Here is a 23,715-nt window from a genome sequence, read left to right as displayed (position 1 = left end):
ATTTGCGGATATAATGACGCTGGCACACAATGGCAGCAGGGCTATGTTAAACTTTGCAAAACATCTGTGCACAAAAAGATCTTTCTTGCTCATCGGATTCCTCCAGTATCAATATTCTGAATCTGGCCAGGAATGCGGTGCTTGGACCGGCCGAGTCTGACAGGGGACGTGGGGTCCATGCGCAGGAACGCTGCCCCGACCCGTCCAGAGAACACGTTGCCACTCCTCGCAGGGCGTGACGTTGAAACGAAGAGAACGCAAAAAAATGCCGCGGGGAAGAAGCTTGGCTCAAGATTGTCAAATGGTTTCAGCCACGAGGCGTTCATTGACACAAAAACTTTTAAAATGTTTTACACGAATTCCAGTATAGCTTCTACATTACACGCACACGAGGCGGCGGTCACAAAGTTTCGAGAATGAGAAACCCCAAAGTACGCACGGGCTTATTTATTACATTCCTTTCCAACAGTAGCCACGAACAGCAATGGTCTAACACGAACTTGCGTTAGCGGAGTTCAGGCTGGTCGGGTGGCGCTGTGGCTCAAGTGCTCGGTCGGCAATCTGAAGGTCACAAGTTCAAATCCTGGTTGGCGGTTAACTCGGCCCAGAATTACTCCAGCGGTTGGTATAATGAGCACTGCCATGTGGAGTGAGTCAACAATGGATTTCCTGTTTAGAAAATAACTGCCCCCCACGCTCGTGTTCAGGTTGTGTGGCGTGGTTCGACGTTTTGGACAACGTGCCGAGAGCTTCTTCTGAAGCGTCGGGGACATCTCGACACCCATCGGAGCTACACAGCGCGACCGCGACAACCTACAGGGCATGAACACCACCTGACACCCATTGTAGCAGGGAGAGACCCTTGGACGTTTTGACTTAAGAGTGAATTTAAGTCGGTATTATTTTTTGTAAAAGTTACTTAGTGTCTAATCATCAAAACACTGGCCGCTTCCTTTTATGTACAGTACCGGTATTTCATTTGGCGAACACACAAGTTAAATAATGAATGAATGTGCGACGCCAAAATGAATTGCGGTAGTTTACATCGATTAAAAGGCACAGGGTTGAAATAAGGCAAATTTATTGGGGTCCGAACCGCGTCCAAAACAAAATAATATAAAAATCAAAACCCAAATTTTTACGTTTATCTACAATTAACCATCCCTCTATTCGAGAAACAATGAGAAAAAAACAATAACAGTAGAACAAAAATACACTTGTTTTCATAGTCTGTACAAAGGGGTGCGTTGCAATGGTTAGGTCATATATGACACCACAAGCGAAAAGCAAGACCGGCACACGACTCGGAACGGCGTGCGTTACCGCCGGTACACGTAACTCTGTACAGCGCGTTTAAATTCAGCATATTTACTTTATACTTACATAAGTGACCTATCACTGTGCTCGTACTGACTACAGATTTTCCATAAAATCCAGATCGCGGATGGAGCGCCAGGTAGCGGATGAAGCACGGGAGCTTGAAAGTTCACCGCTCTCCGCAACACTCCAACGGAATCCCATGAGAGTAGCGCACAGATTGCCATTGTCGTTGGGTACGTTACAGCGCGCACACGAGGTTCGAGCTCGACGCCTCCAAACGCCGCGAGGGTCGCGCCTCTTTAAGCCATGGCCAAGAGTTGAAATGACGAGTCGCGCTTTTCCGAGTCAAAAATGTAATTCACGGCGTCGGGGAATGTGCACAGACGCCCCCTGCATCTCTTTGCGTCTCCTCCCCGGCCGGGGAGGGAAGCGGTTCCCGTGACGCAGGACGGAGCCGGAATCTGCGATCGTTAGCGCTGCGTGATCGTGTTAATCGCTCGCTGCTGTGGGGGTAACGCGGTGCAACCGGGTGGCACTGATCACACGCTCGCGACATCTGGCGATGCTGCTGCTGCTGCGTTGGCAGTGGTAGCACACGCACAGACAACAAAAACAACTCGACACACCGGTGGTCGTTAACAGCGGCCTTAAAATAAAAATATACAACAGGTGACGTTTCCGGAAATGGCCGTTCTTCATTGCAAATGTACGATGTGCTATGAAGAAACGCCGTCGCCCGAAGCATCGCCTATTATATGGTTAACTTTAAGGCCACGGCGTTATTGACAGCCTGCAGACAGCAACGGCGAAAAAAAACCAAATCGCGCCGGGGTGTGCTGGGCACCGCCGGGGGCAGGCAGGGGCAGGAGGGGGGGGCAGGCCCGCGTTACGACGTCCCTGTGCACAGCCACCAGATCACCGCGTGAAACAAAGCAACGCAGTCCGAGAGTTAAAGCCGCCACCGTCACCATGACCACCGCAGCAGTGGCGATCGCTCCGCACGCGGTTGCACACGAGGGCTGGGCTACACCTGCACCGCCCAGGACGGTGCTAATTAAATGCAGCTAGCAGTCGAGATCAACGTAGAAGCACTACGAGTTGGTAGAAAAGTAAAACATCAGCGTGGGCTAATGCAGTTATATAAGTAATGCTCGCTGTACCACTCAGCATGTGTGTGTGCTACGTATTAATTGAGTGGCGCTGCAGTGGGCAGTGCACTACCTTAAAAATCCCATAAACCTGGGTTCAATTCTTGGCCTGAATCTCACCTTAGTCGACTCAGTCGTAAATGAACACTTGGTTAACATGGGCAGTAGGGAAAACGAACATTGCCAGACATGGCACTGGTCGCACCGACCCCATCATCGTTCTGGTTGTAACAGGCGCTCGCAAATCGCCCTCACAACAACAGTCCGGACAGACCAACAGTGCTCTCGTTTGTGTGTGCATTTTTATACACTCCGAAGGTACTCCTGTTGTATGTGCTAGAGTTTGTCAACGTGTAGCTACGACTGTGGGCTAGTGTGCTTGTGCAGCGAGGTGGCCACCAATACCTCTTTTCCAATGTACATCCGAGCTGTGCCGGGGCTGTGCCGAGTCAGCCTGCACGTGGCCCCGAAGGTGCCAGGTGGTTTTTACACTGACAATGCATGTAGACAAAGCGATGTCGCTGGATTTGGGTTGCATTGACTGAAATCCCTCGCAATGAACGCATCAAGAACTCCCCCCGCCCCTGGCCTTTCAAGGCCCCCGTGCCAGGTTCAGGTGTCTTGCAAGGCCAGCGTTGCACGGTTTGGTTCCGGATCGGCACGGCAAACGGTCAGCGGAAAACCACCCATACCGTGAGGGCCCCCCCCCACCCATCCTAGCTCGGCCTACCCACCCCTACTGGACATCTTTGAAAAGGAGCTTCTTAGCTCATCGGATTTCTCCTGCAGTCGAAATAAAGATTCTGATTCTGGATGTGCCAGTGGAAATTGGGGTACGACTGCCACCACGCACGCACGGCTCACTGCGGGTGTGGCGGGTGCGGTGGGTGCGGTGGGTGCGAGTGTCTGTGTGGGAGTCGGTTGCTGATGGCGGCTGCCAGCGTGCGTCTGCGCACGGAGGCCGGGTCTGCGCGCTCCATCTCCACGTTCCCCGTGCCTCCCATGCCTCCCTCCGCGCCCCACTCTATCGACGGCCGAACCAGGTACTTTCTGTGGCCGCGCGTGCACACACACACAAAGAGAGAGACAAAGCCGCCAAGGTGAGCAGCATAGACCACGTGGGCAAGCGTTGTTAGCGAGCGCCCGTTAGTGGTGTGACAGACACATCGCACCGGTAAAGCAGAAGTTACACTGGCGCCTGGCACGGTCACTCGTGGACGTTATTGGCTTTCCTGTGATGCAGTTCTCCGGTCACAACCTAGGATGTTATCTATATATATAAAATCGCAAATCTGTCTGTCTGTCTGTCTGTGTGTGTGTGTGTCGCCGGACCATACGCAGTTTCATTGGACGGCGGTTGCCCCTGGCAACGGGTAGCGACGCATTCGCTGCGGGGTGGACGCCATTTTTAATTCCCGTTAAAAATATGCGCATGCATTAACACGCGACTCTGAGGTAAATTCATCAAAGTTTCACGTCCTCTTCACTCCCCCCCCACCACAATGTGTGCAATTACTATTATAGGGTCGGTAGACCACGCGACTCTGAGGTAAATTCATCAAAGTTTCACGTCCTCTTCACTCCCCCCCACACAATGTGTGCAATTACTATTATAGGGTCGGTAGATAATAAATTATAGCGATTAGACAGTATTATTGTAGCGCGGGGGGGGGGGGGGGAATGGCACCCGTACCCAGCCTCAGCCGGGTGGGCAATTTAAGCGAGGCCGGAGGCTCTGCACGGTACTAGGCCTCGACACCCCACCACACTATAGGCCGTACATATTACTGCACAGCGGCCGAGGAGATCGTGGCTGGGGGGGGGGGGGCAGGGGTAGCAGCCCATCTGTGTATATATGTAAGGTTATTAAGAAATATATTTTTCACCCGGGCAACGCCGGGTACTTATGCTAGTTTTACTATAAATCAGGTTATGGATTGATTTGAAGCTTTCGTGACTGCAGGAATCCATAGTCTTTGGTTCTTTCGGTAAAGTCACGTAGGTAGAAAATAAAATAGATCATGACGTTTCGGGCGCAACACAAGCGTCCGTCATCAGGTGGGAAAGCTTTCCCGAAACGTCATGATCTATTTTATTTTACTTTATATCTACGTGACTTTACCGAAAGAACCAAAGAGTAAGACATATTATTTGTTTGAGTCTGTCTATTAATTTAAAGCTTGTTTCATACTCACTGTCTGCTTGAAAACCGTTCACATCAAATAAAAAACCGACAACCGTTCCTTTTCATCAACTTGAGAAAAACCAAATAATTTTGCCGCGGTGACATTCAAACCGTGAACCTCTGCACCAAGCGGTGAACTCCACTACCCGCCACAACGTAGGGGAGCGCCCCCCAGAAGGGATGGGGGAGGGGGGGGCGTGGCGTGGCGTGCATGGCCCCGGCTCGTCACGAGCGAGCGGCACTCGCCTGCGCGCCTGGCACACGAGCTGCTCCTTGCGCTGCTGCAGCATGCGGTGCCGCTCCTCCGCCGACTTGGAGAAGCGCCCGCCCGTCGTCTCGCACTCGGGTCTCGCCACGCCCGCCGCGGCATCGTCCACTCCTGCAAACGAGCGCACGGCACTCGCGCATCACTCACAGTGGAGCCCCTCCTCGATCGCATGCTGCTGATACTGCTGCTGATGATACTGCTGATAATACTGCTGCTGAAGCTGCTGCTGTTATTACGACTGCTGATACTGCTGCTGCAGCTGCTGCTGTTATTACTACTACTGATACTGCTGCTGCAGCTGCTGCAGCTGCTGCTGTTATTACTACTGCTGATACTGCTGCAGCTGCTGCTGTTATTACGACTGCTGATACTGCTGCTGCTGCAGCTGCTGCTGTTATTATGACTGCTGATACTGCTGCTGCTGCAGTTATTACTACTGCTGATACTGCTGCTGCTGCTGTTATTACGACTGCTGATACTGCTGCTGCTGCAGCTGCTGCTGTTATTACTACTGCTGATACTGCTGCTGCTGCAGCTGTTATTACAACTGCTGATACTGCTGCTGCTGCAGCTGCTGCTGCTACTGCTGAAGCTGCTGCTGTTATTACAACTGCTGATACTACTGATGCTGCTGCAGTCGAGGTCTAACGGTCACCAAGCTGGACTTGCAATTCAGAGATCGCTGCTTCAGTTCATCCTCCCGGTGTGAGAGCAGAAACAATGGTGCAAGTTTCTTAAGCTACCCCAAACCACTGCAGACCCCCCTCCCCTTGCCCACCCCATTGCTTCTGTCTACCCAGAAGTTTTGTAAAATGGTCCGTGACAGTCAATTGGCAGGTCACGAGTAGTGGGATCAAGTGTGGGTATGCCCACGTCTTGCCAAGATGCCTGACCACCGAGATCGAGCTCCGTCCAATTGATGTCCTTCTGCCAGAGCTAATAACATTTCTGGGTTGCAGCTTTACCTTTTACTTGCACTCACACGATTGCATGAGTCACACAACCAGAGTTCACTTACACCAACATGGTAACACAATTACAGTTTTCTTTGGGTCTTTCGGTAAAGTCACGTAGATAGGTTCAAATTAATACAAATATAATAAACAAACGTATCTACATGACTTTACCGAAAGACCCAAAGAATATGAAATCCTGCAGTCACGAAAGCTTTAAGTCAAGATACAATTACAGTTGTTCATTTGATTTCTTAACCGTTTATTGGTAATTGCATGGAAATTCAAAATTTGTATCTATTATGTGTTTACCGACCTTCCACCAACCAGCACCATCCAAGTGTGGTCAAACAAGCCCCATGACCACAACATCAACCAGACCACTCATCCACCTCCCCACCGCATCACCCGCAATACAAGATCACTGGTGCACACCGAAACCCACCTCTGCCGGCCGAGTCGTCATGGCGAGCGCCGAGACCGGCCGGGGGGAAGCGCGGGCTCCCGGGGAATCGCTCGCGATTGGTGGCGGCGCCAGCGGCTGCTGACCGCATGTCGTCCTCTTCCTTGTCGGCGCTGGCAGCCAGCAGGTAGGCCGAGTCGTCGCCGCCACCGCCGCCGTCTTCGCCCGTCGCTTTGTCCGGCTCCGACGGGCGCTCGGCGGGCGGAGAGAAGCTCGAGAGGTCGGCCCTGGAGGCGGCCGTCTGGGACGCGGGGGGAGGGTCGCAAGGGACGAGAGCTATTAGGCGATTCGCTCCCTCCGTGCTTCGACGAAATGTCAGCTCCATCTCTTCTCCAGCCCGATCCGCGCTCGTTGAGCCCCCTCTATCCAGCCAAATAGAAGCTGCCTGGGCGTGCGGTGGTTGGGCATGAAGGCTGCGTGACCCAGCCAGCACAGCCTCGCCTGCTGGAGCAGCTCACTGATGATGGGACTGTGTCGAGATCTCTCAAGGACTTGTGTGCGCCTCACAAAATCCAGCACACACACACACACGCAGCCAATCAAAACTGCTGGTAATTGGAAATACCTGCAGTAGGGAGCCTGTATCCGATGCTAGGGGGCTCTCGGGCCCCCCAAACCGAACCCCTCCAGCAGGTTCTTGTCTCTAAGGGGACAAGGGAACATACAGGACACGTGCCACGTATTTAGTCAGCTGCTGAACACGGTTTCTTCCTGGTCACGCTGAACCCACCCTACGGTGGCGGTCATTCTGACCGTTACACGACCACCGTAAGTGTTACTCAATTGAATGACCCTGAAGAGATGATTGGCTGAGTTTGCCTCCAGTTCGGATTTGGGAGCCGGGTAATTTTACCACTCAGCACCACCCGACTGGATTCAATTAAATAAAGCCGAGCTGTCACGTACTTTAATTAATCGATTACTGACCGCGGGGTCTGTTATTCAACTAGCCGTGAGCAGCCTGACACGTCGTCACGCATCACGCGATCGTTGTCCTCTCAAAGTCGCCGCACGATGAACAAAATAGCCAAACGCTCGGCTGCTCGCAAAATATTGCCATCGGCGATTTCGTGAGCGGGCCGCGCGTCGAACGCCGCGCGCTGTGCGTGACGCCAGCCCCGAGCCCCCCACCTGCTGCATGGGGAAGGGCACGGTGATGCGACCCTCAAGGATGTTGTCCGTCGTCACCTCCACCGAGCGCGTGAGCTGCAGGTCCTGCAGGATGGCGTGGTACGGCACCTGCGGGAACATGGCCTGGATCTGGTGTGCCTGCACAACACGTACACACAAACACGCACGCACACACACGCACGCACGCACAGACACACGCACAGACCCCCAGGTTACCACCATTGCAGGGTTACAGCCGAGTACCATCATCTCTACAATGAGGAATTCACAACACAGGCAGTGCCCAACCCTCCACGGTCATGTTTACAGATGCATGTGCTAAGCATGTAATGATTCACTGCCAACCATTCACCACCACCACCCCCATCATATGAATTGTCACAATTTGGTTGCAATTCAATGGGGAGACCGTCTCGTTTGCGCTAGTTCCACGTACGTTCTGCTCGGTGTGTAATCTGGCTCTCATTTGCATAAAATGTGAATAACAGAGTCTCGCAGGCATGATTCTGTGGAAGCCAAGCAAACGTATCGATCGTCACTGGTTTTCTTGTTCTGGCCCAAAGATGCGGTTTCAAATATAAAAATGCACCAATTTTAAAACGACCAGAATGCCTTTAGAAACAAAAATACTGTAACACAAAACAGAGGAGAATTAAAAAATCTACGAAATTTGTAAAATGGGGAAAACCAGTGATGATTAGGAGTAGTAGTAGTTTGCTTGTTTACCCAGGAAAGCTTTATTCGGGACTCTTATTCAGGAGGGTCCTGCCAAGTTTCCGCAGTAGAGGGGGGGCGGTGTGGGGATGCGTTCTTGCTCCGTGTCATCCCAATCGAGTGATTTGCACAGATAGTTTTCAACACTGCAAGTGACTTTTCCACCTCCGAACCGGTTTCGACCGTCTGGGTCTCCATGAAAGTGCGGCGCAACACGGAGTGGGGGCTACCATGGTGTTGATCTGGGAGTTGGTGACGGGTGGGAGGCCGATGAGATTGGAGCTGTGCATCACTTCCACGGAGAAACTCGGCAGCCAGCTCGCGATTCGCGATCCTGTGGGGGGGAGTAAGGCGACGTCATTCGTCAGCACCGTCAGCAAGTCTGACTTCTAAATCAGATCCTCGTTTCAATTCACAGAAGAATTGTAAATGCATTTTAACCTCATTCAGTAGTCAGGTCCTTTCCTTTTACAATTATCTACTTCTTCATCACCGTGGTTTGTGGTTATCGGGCAGGTATAAGGATGCTCTTTAGCTTGCAGTGTTTCGAGAGCCTTGGTATAAAGCTGGGCAACTCTCGCCGATGAAATCGTGAATCCTAAAACTCTCATGTCCAATTCTCACGAAGATTAAGAATCTCTCGACTCTATAATTACATCAACTCTCATCCTAGAAGTGGTTGCCACTCTTCCAAAGTTCAGAGTTCTTCGATGGTGATTTGGAAGGGTATTTAGAATGATTTTACGCGTAGGTTTTCACATTCGTGCTGCAAGGCTCTCCGACGTGTTTTCGGTCTGTACCGCGTGTAGCTCTGCATGACGTCCGACGTTTCACCCCACACGCTGGAAGCTACTTCAGGAAATGAACATGCATTACGCTCAACAACACGTGGCACAAAAAAAAAAACACATCGGACGGCTTTACAAAAAAAATGTGCAATCAACAAATGTGTTGATGGGCTCCTGCGGGCGACACCCAGCGCCAAGGCTGAAGCCCGGGAGGGAGCCCGTGCTGCCCGCACCATCGAAGTGGAAGAAGTGATTGCGCTGGTTGATGCGGGGCCCGTCGTCCCCGACCTCTCCGGCCATCGCGTCGTCCAGGGGGGCCATGTTGTCGCGCGTGGCAGCCCCCCCTACCCCGCGCGCCCCGTGCTCTCCGACGCCTGCCACGCCCGCGCCGCCGCCACCGCCGCCGCCGTTGATGTTCAGCGACATCCGGCAGGTGGGGCACGACGTGTCTTGCTCCAGCCACGAGCGCAGGCACGCGCTGGCCATACCACGGACACACGCCGCGCGGCAAAGACGTTTGTTGTGTGTACAGCGAACTTCTTTCACACCGTACGTAGCCAACCTCGCTAATCGGAGGTGCGGGAGCAGGACAACTAAACATAAAAAGCACTGGGTGGCGTGCGGAAGAGGAGTCGAACCCAGGGGGCGACTGCTGCCTCGTTAGGATCTCCCGCTAGCTGCTGCCCTCGGCTCACTTGTGGAAGAGGTGCCCGCAGGGCAGCTTGCGCGCCGACTGCATGGAGTCCCAGCAGATGGCGCAATCGTCATTGTTGGACGCCAGCTCTTCCGAAGTGGCGGCCGCGAACCTGGCTCCCGGAGAAGGAAGTGACGTGGGCACGAGTGGTCAGTCAGGGGCGCGGAGACCACGGTTGCACGGGCGACACAAACCACATACGAGCTAAAGACACCGCATATCCCGGTTTGAGCGGGACAGTCCCGGTCGTTTCACAAAGTCTGTTCTATTGTCCAAAAAATTGCGAAAATCGGGATATTAGTCCGTGGTTATAAATGTTCTGGCCTCGGGTAACGACTCACGATACGGGAAACAGGCAGGGCCACTACTTTTGAGTCGTGGGTTAGTGTTGGCATATGAATAGGTGCGATTGGGGGGGGGCAACATCAGATAGAGCGAGTGCCCCCCAACGTGCCAACATACGCACGCACTCCCACACTCGCTCGCCACGTGTTCAGCGTACGCGCGAGCCTCCCACGCCGCGCACGGCCGTCCCTCACCTGGCCTCCATGTTGCCGACGACCTGCAGGTAGTTCTTGTGCCGCCGGATGCGGCGCTGCACCTCATGCAGCAGGTACCGCAGCTGCATGAAGATCACGAGGCTCGCCATGGACAGCCAGATGTTCCCAAAGAGCTGCGAGTCACGGCAGAGACACGGTGCCAGGGCGGGCGACGATCGTCTCCGTTAGTTATTTTTACCAGTTAAGCCCCTACTGAGCTACATCGCTCGTTTTCAGAAGCGACCTGGCCACAAACGATAGCCCAACGAAGTGGCTAATCACGTGCACATTTACATCAGCCAAATACTCTTCAACGAGGCAGTGCCAACTGTCTTGCGACGCAACAGTCCACTTAGCTGCAAAAGACGAGCCAATGTCATGGCCCCATCTCCACGGTGGAGGTTACGTGGGGCGCGCATTCCCTCCTTTAACTGCCACTCAGCCGTTAGTCTCGACCATCGGCCATCGTCCCTACCGGCGACCCGTCCTGCCCTAGCCCACCTTCGCAAGCAGTCAACATGACGTCTCTAACGGCCCCTCTTTCCGTCTCCCAGTGTAATTCCAAGCATTCGCCTCTCCATGCATCTTTGCGCACTTGGTATACACCCATAATGCAGCGCTCCAGTTCTATCCCCAGTATAGGCACGCAGACTGTTGGGGCAATTGCTGTTAGCGCACACAGACAACGATCCCCCACATAGCCTTTTACAGACTGTGGGCGAAGGCGCTGTTAGCGAGCACCTATTTAGGTCAGCACAGTGCACGAGGGGGTGGGTGGACAGCATCACGCCTGGCCGCCTTTGTCTCCCCAGCGGCCATGTTTACACACAACACAAAGTACTCAATTGAGGCCGAGTCGACCTAGTGCACGCGCACACACGCTCACAGGCACGCGTACGCAAGCTCTTACCAGCATGTGGATGTGGTGCATGAGGTCGATGCACAGCAGAGTGAGCTCCATCATCAGGTCCGTGTAGTACACGTAGGTGCTCTTGTTCTCCCACGTGCCCTCATGGTTGAGGTCCCACAGGTGAATGGCATACCTGCAGGGCACGCGCCGCACACGTCGAAACGCCACGACAATACATCAGCAGCGCCCATTGCCCGTTCTCAGCGGTGCTTGGGATGGAGGCCCAGTGGCATAAAAAGTAATTCTGCTTGTGTGTGTGAATGTTGACGAATTTTGTTTGACGAAGGCATCGAAAAGGGATCCCGACAGTAATAAAGAAATAATAAAAGTCAGGATGCAGAGAGAAGCGATCTCCCGTCAAGCAGGGGTTGACTGCCCCACGTTGTCTTGCTTCACCGAGTGCAGTGAAGCTCACTCGGCACACGCACACACAAAAGATAAGACCAAGATCCCCCGTATAGCCTTAACAGACTGTTAAGGGCAAGTGCTGTTAACGAGCACCTATGAAGGCCGGCACGGCACACGAGGGGGTGGGTGGCCAGCACCACAACCGACCGCCTTTGTCTCCCCAGTGGCGATGTTTACACACCGCACCAGGTACTTATTTGAGGCCGAGTCGACCTAGGGGAGGCCCAGGACCAGTTGTTAATCGTCACTGGTGTTGACCTGAGCGAGTTATCGAATCTAGGTCGCCAGGTTCATAGTGCAGCACGATAACCACGACACTACCGCTCCCCACACGCACACGCATACATACACACACACGCGCGAGTGCACATACCTTATTAGGACATGCATGGTCCTAAAAGCAACCAGGAGGCACTGTTAAAACAAAGAAACAAAAACTGCTGTCAACAACGGACATTGCAGGGGCACTTTGGCACCCGGTAGCTGTGCGAGTTTTGTCGAAATGTGAAGTGGTGAGGAAATCACCAGAAGGTAAAACCGGAATGCCAAATGAGCACTGAAGTTCCAACTTCATCCAAGTGGGATCGGGTGGGCACTGGGCCGGTTACTGCCGATATTTGGCGTTTAAATCCAGCAGTGGAGTTCAACGGGCAAAGCGTTCTGCCGTTCCGCTTTGAGGCGAAAGGTGACTCTCATTGAACGGTTTCAAGTTTCTAATGATTCTCATAACTGCCTGTGTGAGCCGCTCTTGTGACTCGCCCCCCCCCCTACCCTTTCTTCTCCTCGCCTCCCCGCCCTGCTCCCCTTTCATCGACTCCCCTGCCCTCCCCTCGCAGTGTCAATGCCATTTCCTTGCCGGCCCTGCCACGCAAAGCACCGAGACCTCAGCCTACATCACGCCGCCTGCTGCAAAATACTCTGGGACTCAGAACCCACCACTGCCTTCTCGCCTTAAGACAGTCCGCAGCTTTGAGTTTATCTGATTTGTTACACGGATTATGCTGTTAAGCCAGCTGCCCGGCTATTTTACAAGGGAGATCCGTGGTGCATGAGGACAGCAGCAACAACAAAAACAAAGACATCAACATTGCAGAGAACGAGTACAGGGTCCTTTCAGAACACTGCACAACTTACGAACAAAGGCCTAATGTGAATCGCTCCGCGTTCGCAAATCTGTATCGCGAAGAATGATGAGGAGGTTCACCACGGGTGCAGACCTTTCATGAGCAACAATAGAGAACGCTGAGGGATGGTTAGATGACCGAGCGGTAGAGCGGTCGCCGCTTGTTACAGAGGTTGTGGTTCAGGCTCGGCGGCTGCCCTGGGTAACAGTGCAGGAGCACGAACCAAAAGCTCTCCTTGTCTGGTTACGACGTTATTCGAAAAAAATCGGTGAAGTGCGTCGGCGTCACTGTCCAAATTTGCCAAATTTTCTGACTCACAATTGACCTAAATTTCCAAAACCACACGGCAACATCGCCCGCCTCCTGTGAATCTACCGGCGACGATACCCACCCCGTGAACCACAGCGCCTCCCTTCGCGGTAGGCTCGCGCTGGAAGAACGGTGCCAACGCCAGACGCACCTATGAATCGAGTTGCCGAAAGGAGATGAGGCTTTGCCCACCGGCACCCCACCACTCACCTCGGCCGCCATGAAGGAGAAGGTGTGCATGCCCTGTGACTGCCCCACGACCACGCACACCAGCATGAGCGCCAGGCACAGCAGCTTCATGACGAGCAGCAGGGACAGCACGCGCACGTGGCTGCCCATGGGCGTCGTGGGCGAGAAGGAGAGCTGTGGCGGGTCACGGCGAGAGCGCAGCATTAGGACTCGTGGGTAACCAGCGCAGGCCAGAGGCTTTTAGCTGGGCCATCGAACAGAGACGGTCACCGCATCGTGCGCTTTCAGATACGCTTCTGCGGCCGTCTGGAACGTTCTTCCTTCCGATATTAGCAAGTCACTTGAACTATATGCACTTTTAAATCATCTCGATTGAAAACTAATTATTTAAGAACTGCTTTTGGTATTCTTGGTTCTTTCGGTAAAGTCACGTAGAAGGAAAATAATAAAATAATATTAATATAAAACAACAAAAATTCTCACGACCTTTCGACTGCAACACAAGCAATCATCATTTTCTTGCCGTGGATTTCACACCTGATGATGATTGCTTGTGTTGCAGTCGAAACGTCGTGAGAATTTTTATTGTTTTATATTTTTATTATTTTATTATTTCCCTTCTACGTGACTTTACCGAAAGAACCAAGAATATGAATCCCTGCAGTCACGAAAGCTTTAAATCAAAATTTAACTGCTTTTGGTGTTTAGTATGTTCTTCCCCCTTCCGTTTCTGTCACTGCACCGACAAAGCGTCTGATGCGCCAATGCTTTCTTATGGTTGTCTAAACACTTCACTCAATTTTCATGAGATAAAAAGGCGAGAAAAGAGAATACCGATTCACACGTATCCAACCGAATTTAAGTGGGCTAATCGTGCTAATCACACCTGCGTTTAGCACGGTTGGCTACGTACAGTGCAAAGTTCAACATAGGTACATATATACAAGCATAAAACGTGCTTGGAAATACTCCGTATGCACGATGATAATAACACCGTACAATAAAAATAATAAAGCATCACAAACCAATTGGGTGAGAACTGGTGCTTCTGCAACAAGGAAATACTTCGATATTCCCTACGATATAAGAGCCATAACGATCACATTGCGCATTTTGCTAAATATTGTTGTGTCGTTCAAACTCTGGACCGGTTTCAACCTTCTGGAGTTCACTTGCTTCAACAATTCCTGCTTCACGATACTGGTCTGCAAAGCCAACCATAGCCCAACGGGATCAAAAGAGTTGCGTTCCACTTCCATGTGGAGACACAGACCGGAAATCTTCCTTACAAAAGCTTTTGTTACTTCCTTCGTAGCATTTGCAGCGATAAGCGCTGCGAGGGACGACTTACGTATTCAAACCGATCCTTGCAGAGCTGCACCATCAGGTGCATGAAGGCCAGCACGGAGAACCAGATGCACCACAGCACCACCTCGTCCACGGACTGCACGTTGAGCACCCCGAAGATGAAGATGAACTTGTAGAAGACGAAGTTCCAGAACTTGTCCTTGAGGTGCTGCGACGCAAACCGCAATGATGAATTTACGACTTTAAAATTAATCCATTGAAGCGCTATTTAAAGCCAGTTGCACAACACAAAAGCAATAGTTCTCATTGGGAGACCATGTGTCCAGCGCGGGAGTGGTACGACACTTCACAATGAAACCTGCAATCTAATTTACCAATTTTAAAACTCATTCATGAAAACGTTTTTGTGGTTCGAGCACGCAAATGTAAATGTGTCGTACACCCACCTCCACCGGACACATCCAATTAGCAAGGCTGTCACGTGAATAAAACGCTTCAATGTATTACTACCTCGGTGTTGGAGAGTAAACCCACAACATTTACGGATTGCAATCAGCATCATCAGGCTTGTGATCCCAATGGTCGAGCAGGCACTGTGTGGTGGAAATGTGCACCCCCTTACACTAACATGTAAACACAAAGAGTCAACTAAGCGTTCGACTGCTTTAGTCGACGACTCAGGGAATGACTCGATAAAATCCACAGACTAAGACTTGACTACAATTCTCCAGGTTGTCGTTGACTAAACGTAGACGATGACTACAATAAACAATTCTAATTCATCTAACATGGCTCAAGACAACAGGTTGAGGCACACCAGCCTAAAATTTAGCGAACGAGATGTTTGCACTACAGTGATGGGGATCGTAGTTTTCATTCCTTAAAATGTCTCGTTTATTAAAATCTAAGCAGTTTTCTGTCCACCAACTTGAAGTTTTTACTAAAAATTTCACTGGCTAAAGCTTTATTTGCTCAAAAGTCTTTTCACGTTTCTGGAATCCCCTGGCCCCTCATCTACAGATCGATTCCCTTCCTGCACTCCCCCTCTTTACTCCCCTGTAGCGAACATGTCTGCCGCTTCTTGCTCCCACATGTTTGCACTGTAGCTTATCTATACACGTGTGTTTATTGTCATGGCTAGTCTAAGGTATAGAGCTTACTTCCTGAACTTATTCTGGTGCCTCTTGCTCAGATCATATTTGCATTAATTTCATTACAGTCATTCTGTTTGTCTAGTTGACTAAGGCAGTCAGCAATGTTGTCCACTGTTAGTGACTCAATGTTGGTGTTCAGGTCATGCACTCTGTCCCCCCCAAAAACAATTGTATCAGTTCAACCAATCGGTAAACTCAGTCAATCTTTCTATATACATACTATAGACAAATACTATACTTGGTCTGCCTCAGTGTATTGTCGTCTCTAACAGCTTCGCTCAATTTTTGCAGTCTATCCTCTTTGTTCCAAACTCGTTAATTTCGCCTCATCGGTCAGTTGCGCTTTGGCGATTGCTGCACAGCAGTCAAAGTCACCGTCACGCTTGGTCATTTTTGGCAACTCATCATCGTCATGCATGTACGTGTGCTGAACTTCTTTGGCACCGTACGTAGCCAACCATGCGAATCGGAGGTGTGGGGGAAGAACAAACCAAACACAAAAAGCAGCTCTAAATAAATTCCTGGATGACACTCACATCGCAAACTAAAACTACGACCGAAAGTGTGGCCACCCCAACCGCGATGCAGGCGGTACACATGGGGTGCATGCACTCATCCGAACCTCTCCGCTGTATTTTTAGCTTTGCCCTCCTGCGAAGGAGATGCGCAGCAGCTACGTTACCCGCCGGTGTATTTATACGTGCGTTCACGTGGGCTACGTGTGGTACCGGAGCTCGGCTCGCGAGCAATTCGTGCCGAGCCAGCTCCCAAAAAGACCCACGCAAGACGTCATCCAGAAATTGACATGGGATCATTCAAGCAACTTGCATCTCAAAATGCTGAACATTATGCATCCCTTTGAGAATTGAAAGTTTGGGGGTAAACCAACCCTCTTGTTAAGGCTTTCAAACTTATTTTGTCTTATTATCCGACTTGTTTCACCAGGGAAGCCTCACAGAGTCTCAAAACTCTTATTTCAGGAGAGTCTTGCCAAGATTGTGCAGTAGGGGGCAAAGTTGCTGCAGTGAATACTTGCAGGTAACTTATAATCAACATTGGCAAGTTTGGCCAATAGCAGCTACATTAGACGTTTTTTTAGCTATGAGCGGAAACAGCAGACCCTGGAGAAACCCCAAGCAGAACAGGGGGAGAACATGCAAACTCGACACAGAAAGGCACCCGGGTCAGGAATCGAACACAAGGCCTTCTTGCTTCGAGGCACGAGTGTTCCCACTGCGCCACCACCCTGCCACCCTAACAGCAGTCCCGCTAATCGTGGGTTTGGGCTGCTCAACACTTCGATCCTGTGCCTCTTCTCCATCCACGTCCTCAAATATCGTTCCACAGCATCCTACCATCCTCCGTCTCCCTCCACTCTTTCTGCCCTGTACTGCTGGATCTTTATAGTTTTCCAACTAAAAGCTGAAAAAGCATGAATCCATTAGCTCTCTCCGTCTGTCCATCCCTCCGTCCGTCCGTAACGGGAGGGCACTAGAACTCTTGTAAACTTGATTCGTTATGAACAATGCTTTAATATAAAGTTGTGTCACCATGAAGGATTCAGTTCTATTCTATTTACTATTTATATAGTGCCCTTTCCAGGGCGCTTCATTGAAAACCCGTCATAATAATCAAAGTGTTGCCCAGAGTGGAGACACAAACCAGAGAAAAAAAGCACTGCACTATTTTCAAGTAAGCAAATATGCATTTACCCTTTGCAACTACCCATCAGCTTCTTTATTGCCAATCGGATACTTCCAGACATGAACGAATGTTGCACGCCTTATATGATTCACGTGACAGGCAATTGTAGTCATCATCTTCAATACACACACAATTTGCAATTAACACGGCTCCAGTTCAATTTCAACAGAGCTATATATACACACACACACGTATGCAGTGTACCAAATAAACTGTTCACCCTGCTCGCCCCGGGCCCCCACTCCTGCTGGGTTGTGGCTCTAAGCTTAGCTCTATGGTGTGACATTTCAGTGCAACTTCCATCACCTTGCCCTAGCCAATAATTTAAAATATACTAAAAGTAATAATGTACAGCTCCCTTTGACAATTTACTGCTAGATGAAGGCCTGACTATACTTCACCATGCTGGTCATTGCGGTTTGGTTAATAAAACTACACTATAAACTAAACTATTTTTTTTATTTTACTAGGTAAGACCCACTGAGCTATACAGCTCTTTTTCAGAAGTGACCTGGCTACAAATGATCGCTCAACGAAGTTTCCTATCATTACGTGGAAATGTATAGCAGCCAAATACTTAAAAAGCGTGTTTTTAAATGTGGAGGGAAAAACCAGAGGACCCGGAGAAAAATCCAAGCGACGATGGGAAGAACACGCAAACTACGAATATACAGGCATCAGGGTTGGGATCAAATCCACAACCTCCAGTATACCAGATGAGGCAGTTAACATCTCGCCACCGTGGCAATAGGTGTGAGGCATGTGGAGACTGAGGCTTAAAATGCTTTCTATATAACATTTCACTAATATTTTAGGGGTCTTTCGATAAATTAATCACTCTGTGTTATTTGTTAAATGCTGATACGGCAAGTATTATCTTATTGTAGGCCAAACAGTGGACAAACATTTGCGCACAGATCTAAATCGCACTGTTTGGAGAAATGTAACCACGTGGCCCTTTCTGGTTGCACTGATAGGACGAGCAAAGTTCACGTCAACTGTGTTGATGCACCACCACTGTACAAATCAACAGCATCAGCATTCCCAGCATTAGAGATTCCCTCTGCCGCGGTATTCCCTGGAGGGAGTGACTTTTAACTCCAGCCCTTAGAGCCCCTCTGCGTGCCACAGTGCCGCTTTCGATTCACCCACCGATCGGAAACGGTGAATATCGGGCCCGCACCATGAACTGATGGCTGTTAATAGCGGCCTGGTGGCTCAGGAAGCTAACACAGTGTCAGCGACAGACACGGAGCCAGAACTGCAGACAGCGAATGCAGGCTTCAGTTGCACTTGATTGGACCGGGTTCTCAAGTGTAGCGGAGTTAATGGTCACAGTCCATTCTAGATTTGAAGTTTTCGTGACTGCAAGGATCCATACTCTTTGTTTTTTTTCGGTAAAGTCACGTAGGTAGAAAATATAAAATAAATAAAAAATGAAAACAAATAAATTAAATCACGACGTTTTGGGCACAACACAAGCGTCCTTCTTCAGGTGGGTACAACAACGTAGCGAAAGCACAACCGCTTAAGTGTGTCTAAGAGATGGCGACTATATAATCCCTCGTCACAGCCATCTCTGAAACACACATAAGCGTTTGTGCTTTCGCTACATTGTCCCCATCTGAAGAAGGACGCTTGTGTTGTGCCCGAAACGTCGTGATTTAATGTATTTGTTTTCATGTTTTTATTTATTTTATATTTTTTACCTACGTGACTTTACCGAAAAAACCAAAGAGTATGGTCACAGTCCAGTCACCGTGTGCATATAACAACACGTCGCTCTAAATTTGAGTTTGCGCTCAATTATAAAAATATCCCTGTCATGCGACTATGGCAGAACAGCTGGGAAAGCGCTGCCCCCCTTATTATCTGTATCAGAGGTCACTTGAAGGGATCTCAGAGGTAGCTCCTGTGGTATTCGCTTCCGTGGGCTGTTCTCTAACACTAAGCGGCACACAAAGCCAGCACCTATGGCATACAGGGTTCAAATGCGGTCTCCAACCACTGGCGATTAAAGCGGGTTTGGAATTGTACCAAGTTGATGGTCTCATTTCACCGATGACTGCGTCGTATGACGAACCATGAACTAAACCCTAATTTTCCCATTTGCCTTCCAGTTTACGGATCGCGGATTTGCCGATTGTGGCTATTTTCAAAAACGTAACCCCCACAATGGGCAAGGTTTTGGTGCAAACTAAAAATATATATATTGTTGCTTTTTGTATGTGCTTATCGATGACGCTAATATAACGAATGAACGCTTGTAGGAAAAGGGAGCTTTTATGCTTTAAGATCCCTCTGAGACGCAGCAAAGTCCCTCCCATTTCTTTGATCCTGTAACCGATTACGTAGCTAATTGATCACTCCATCAATTATAGGTAAAATTTCTCAACTAATCCACTCTCGATCCTTTAAGGGAGAGTTTTGTTTTTCTCACCTGCCTCTCGCTCACTCGCAGCGAGCCAAACACCAAGTACTGCATCCCCTTGGCGATGAGAATGAGCAGGCAGCAGGCGGTATTCACCAGGATCTGGGGCACACGATGGAACAGCAAAAGCGCGCACGCACGCAAACAAATTAATCCGCAGTTAAACTCAACACCTACAACCTTCAAAGACAAACAGCCAGGGCAGTCACGGAGGTCAACCCATTCAAAGCTGTGAAGATTAATCGCAGCGACCACCGAGACATTAGTTATACAACACAACAAGAAACCTGAAACACTTACAATGTGAAAATCTACACCAAGGCACTTGGCATAATAAACAAATCAGGAATTTCACTCGTGTGTGTGAAGGTGATGGTGCAGTCCCTGCTATTTATTGCTCATGCCACTGCTGATGGCAGGGCCTCTTCGGGCTGGAGGGGGGAACTCTAGACAGCCCCTCTAGAGACTATTTTGGCCTACTCTTCCATGTCAGCCTGCCGATCAACTAACTGCGGTGTGCCCATGTATACTTACCGAATGGATGGACGCGTTTGGGATTTAATAAATTTGAACCATTATTTTGACTGCCACACCGGGATAATGAACCGAAGCGGTGACCTCTGGATTGGCGACCTCTAGAAGTCCGGTGTGGTTAACCATTGCAACAGCGACGGCACCCAAAGCAGCAGTCGAACGTGCAAGACACCTGGAACCCGTGCCGGTTCATGTCAACTGGCCCGGCTCTCAACAATGTAGACCGGCCGAGGTTTTTATGCATCTGGGAGGCCACCGAGAGCTTACCACGTCGTGCATACCAGGGGAAAGCAAAGTATGCTTTTAATCCTATCCCCTGCTGCACGTGAATTGGAGAGACTGGAGAATGAGAAAATGTGAAGAGCCTGCGTGGTGGGTTGAATGTGAGCTTTTTTCCCAAGTTAGTGTAAATTGCCAAAGTAAAAATCAATCAGGTCTGAGACAAAATTGTGCAGAGCACATCCACATGATACAAGAAAACACGCAGTAAACTTAGTGAACCCCAGTATTTTCCCAAACGCCATCATCTGTATTACATTACGCAATTCACAGAATGCTAAAGTAAACCAAGAGAATGCCAATTCAAGGACAGGCTGCATTCCATTAACATATCACACTGTAGTTATACACATGCACATCTGTTGCGTTATTACGATTAATGATGTTCTGATTATCATGTTTCAACTCAAATATTCCAATGTGTGGTGGTCACTTACGAGTTGTGGTTTATAAAAACCAGAGGGGCAGGTCTCCTTTCAAAATGAGCACCATTATCGGCTTCTACTGACAGTAGTCAGGCCAAGTGTGTGAAATAATTCTATAAGCTTCAATGGCAAATCAATGAGCTCATTATTTTACGTGAGTGCGTGTGCGAGAAGCAAGCATCCACCAACATTGCATCAGATTACAATTCCAGAGTGCCAGTGGTGCTACTGTTTGTGTGCTTTTGCGTTATACCGCGTGTCGTTCGGCATGATGTCAGACGTTTCGCTCCACGCGCTGTGAGCTTCTAAAGGAAATTCATTCAGATCCTGGAACCGCTGCTCCGCTACTGGTGGCCACTTTTAGCTGCGATTGTACCAAGATTGTGCGGGAATATTCGTCTCTGTCTTTTTATAAACGAGAATCTAACAGGCGTGTTGTGTCGCATTGGCTGACGTCTGTACGAGTGGGCTAAGGACGTTGCTGTACCTTAACTTTGAAACCAAAGGATAACTTAATCGTGTTTCCGACAGCCAGAGACATATGTAGAACTTCTTTCGCACCGTACGTAGCAAACCGTGGTAATCGGAGGCGCGGAAGGACACGCAGGCTACGTTGTATAACGCGTTGGTTCAGGTTCAGCCAAAGTACAACATGTAAGATGGGCGATTGCGTATTGAAGGCATATGGTGGTGGTGAAGTGCATATGGGTCCAACCAATGGTCCATGATCATGATGGGCTGGCCGTCACTTTAACATATTTGCCTCTATACAGTATTAACAACGCTTCAAACCCGTGTCGCAGTTTGGATCACAATCAACATACTGTTTATCGAGGACCTACAATCTATGAGATTTGCGTTTTGTAAATAACATAAGGGATACAAAACCATGCCTGTGCGTATTCTTTAACGCTTTTCAACGAGTAATTAGCGATTAGAACGGAAGCGATCACAGAGGCCGGGCACGAAGCTTCGACGAGGCCACGGTGCTCGGATAGCGGCTCTGCCGGGGAAGGCAAGCCATGGCCGGCAGGGCGAAGACGCCAAGGGGGGTCCCCTCCCCCCCCCCCCCCCCCCCCGACGTTTTTTTTGTCTCTCCGTTTCAAGCAACCCTGTGATCAATTGATATTAATTTCATTGGAGAAAGTACCCAATAGTAACAACTTTATACTTACGTTTAATTCAAACTGGATCATGTTTTACGAGAGTTAATCTTTGTAGGCCGCGACGAGGCAACGGGACTCGGATTGTGGCTCTACCCAGGAGGGTGCGCCTCAGCCGGCGGGTCCAGCACGCCGTGGCGGGTCTCTTTAGCCCTGGTACGAGTCTCAAAGTTTTAGACAACCCTTTGGTAGATTTGCACAGTTTTCTGTCAGGTATATTTCTAATAGTAGTACAACCTTTATATAAAAATTCCGTTCATATTGGACCATCTTTAGGAGAGTTATCGTAACCGGACTCAACCCGCTTATCAGACAGACCAATGGACGGACTAACGCCTTCAATCTGATCTGAAACGCAGTGATAATTGTAACACGCAACAACAACAAACCTAACACAACAACAACAACAACGGCAGCAATCGATGACAAGCACAGCACCGTAACAGCTACTCACCCAGACGCTCCACACGTCGCTGATCATGGACAAGGCCACAACCCCCGCAAAGCCGGACACATCTTCTTCTGCACCACCGTGAACATCACCGCCATCGCCAATAACAACATCACCATCACCACCAGCATCGCCAACGACGACACTGACGCCTTCCTGCTGCTGCTCGCCGGGCTGGCCGAGGCCGTGGTCGAGGTGCCTACGGGCCCGCGAGTAGGCCGACAGCAGGCCGACGGACAAGAGGCCCACGCTGGTGGCCACGTACGTCTGCAGCGTGGGCAGCGGCAGCCGCTCCATGATCGCGATCGGCATCGCGAGCTCGACGACAAAACCAAGACACCGACCGAGGGCGTTCAACAAAAGGCCATGGGGCGAGACGAGAAGCGGCCTCCCAACCCTGCCTCAATCAGCCCCTTCCCACACCGCCTATGTGCGCCCAGCAAGACGCGGGCTTCACATTCGCCCACGAACCCCTCGCTTCTCTGCTTGTATCCGTCTTGTACGCCAGAAACAACGAAATGTCCTCTCGTGCCCGCTCTTCCAACCGCGCGTTTTAAGCCTCGATTCCTAGCCGCGAACGTCGTCCACTTTGCTCTGCCTTGCTGCTAACGCAGTTTCACAGTCCAGTCGCCGTCTCTTGCTATCTGGACGACTGCAAGCGACTTCGCTGCGAGAAGGAGGAGAAGGGGTGTGGGAGATGAGGGCTGGGAAGGCGACACACACACAGCTACACACACAGCTCTACACACACACAGCTGCACTCAGACACAGCTCTTTGCGTGTTGCGAGTGCGGGGAGGAGGGAGGGAGGGGGAGCCGCCTCTTGCTGGCGTGGGCGTGCGTGAGTGGCGGCGGAGAGCCAGTGGCGTGTAGTCGGTGTGGTGGCGTCAGTGTGGTGAGTGTGTCAGTGTGGTGAGTGTGTCAGTGTGGTGAGTGTGTCAGTGCGGTGAGTGTGTCACTGCGGTGAGTGTGTCACTGCGGTGAGTGTGTCAGTGTGGTGAGTGTGTCACTGTGGTGAGTGTGTCACTGTGGTGAGTGTGTCACAGCGGTGAGTGTGTCACAGCGGTGAGTGTGTCAGTGCGGTGAGTGTGTCACTGCGGTGAGTGTGTCACAGCGGTGAGTGT

At 50.4% G+C, this 23,715-nt stretch overlaps 1 protein-coding gene across 1 annotated transcript; it reads right to left on the bottom strand.

Annotated features, from left to right (window-relative positions):
* Nucleotides 1-432: 432 nt before the first annotated feature.
* Nucleotides 433-23,221, bottom strand: AMFR (autocrine motility factor receptor). The gene is made up of 15 exons (XM_061573094.1): nucleotides 22,596-23,221; nucleotides 19,750-19,842; nucleotides 14,495-14,659; nucleotides 13,165-13,317; nucleotides 11,895-11,935; nucleotides 11,114-11,246; nucleotides 10,204-10,337; nucleotides 9,666-9,776; nucleotides 9,204-9,448; nucleotides 8,413-8,516; nucleotides 7,469-7,606; nucleotides 6,903-6,980; nucleotides 6,320-6,578; nucleotides 4,900-5,032; nucleotides 433-3,518 (listed from the first exon to the last, which is right to left on the bottom strand). The coding sequence occupies exons 1-15, from the start codon at nucleotides 22,902-22,904 to the stop codon at nucleotides 3,329-3,331; spliced, it is 2,286 nt and encodes a 761-aa protein (XP_061429078.1). The 5' UTR covers nucleotides 22,905-23,221; the 3' UTR covers nucleotides 433-3,328.
* Nucleotides 23,222-23,715: the final 494 nt, after the last annotated feature.

Source organism: Lethenteron reissneri, chromosome 52 (genome assembly GCF_015708825.2).
Source record: "Lethenteron reissneri isolate LAM-NWPU_2019-01 chromosome 52, ASM1570882v1, whole genome shotgun sequence".
Taxonomy (NCBI): Eukaryota; Metazoa; Chordata; class Hyperoartia; order Petromyzontiformes; family Petromyzontidae; genus Lethenteron; species Lethenteron reissneri.
Note: the sequence above shows the minus strand (reverse complement) of the source record. Positions and strands in the feature narration are given on the sequence as shown.

What these genes read in the sequence shown, in the direction of transcription:
- AMFR (XM_061573094.1), bottom strand. Translation starts at nt 22,904, where the DNA reads ATGCCGATCGCGATCATGGAGCGGCTGCCGCTGCCCACGCTGCAGACG. An exon ending in GCAAGGATCGGTTTGAATAC is followed by an intron (nt 13,318 to 14,494) that starts GTAAGTCGTCCC and finishes GACCCGCCACAG; the next exon opens with CTCTCCTTCTCGCCCACGAC. An exon ending in TGACGACTCGGCCGGCAGAG is followed by an intron (nt 5,033 to 6,319) that starts GTGGGTTTCGGT and finishes GCTCGTTTGCAG; the next exon opens with GAGTGGACGATGCCGCGGCG.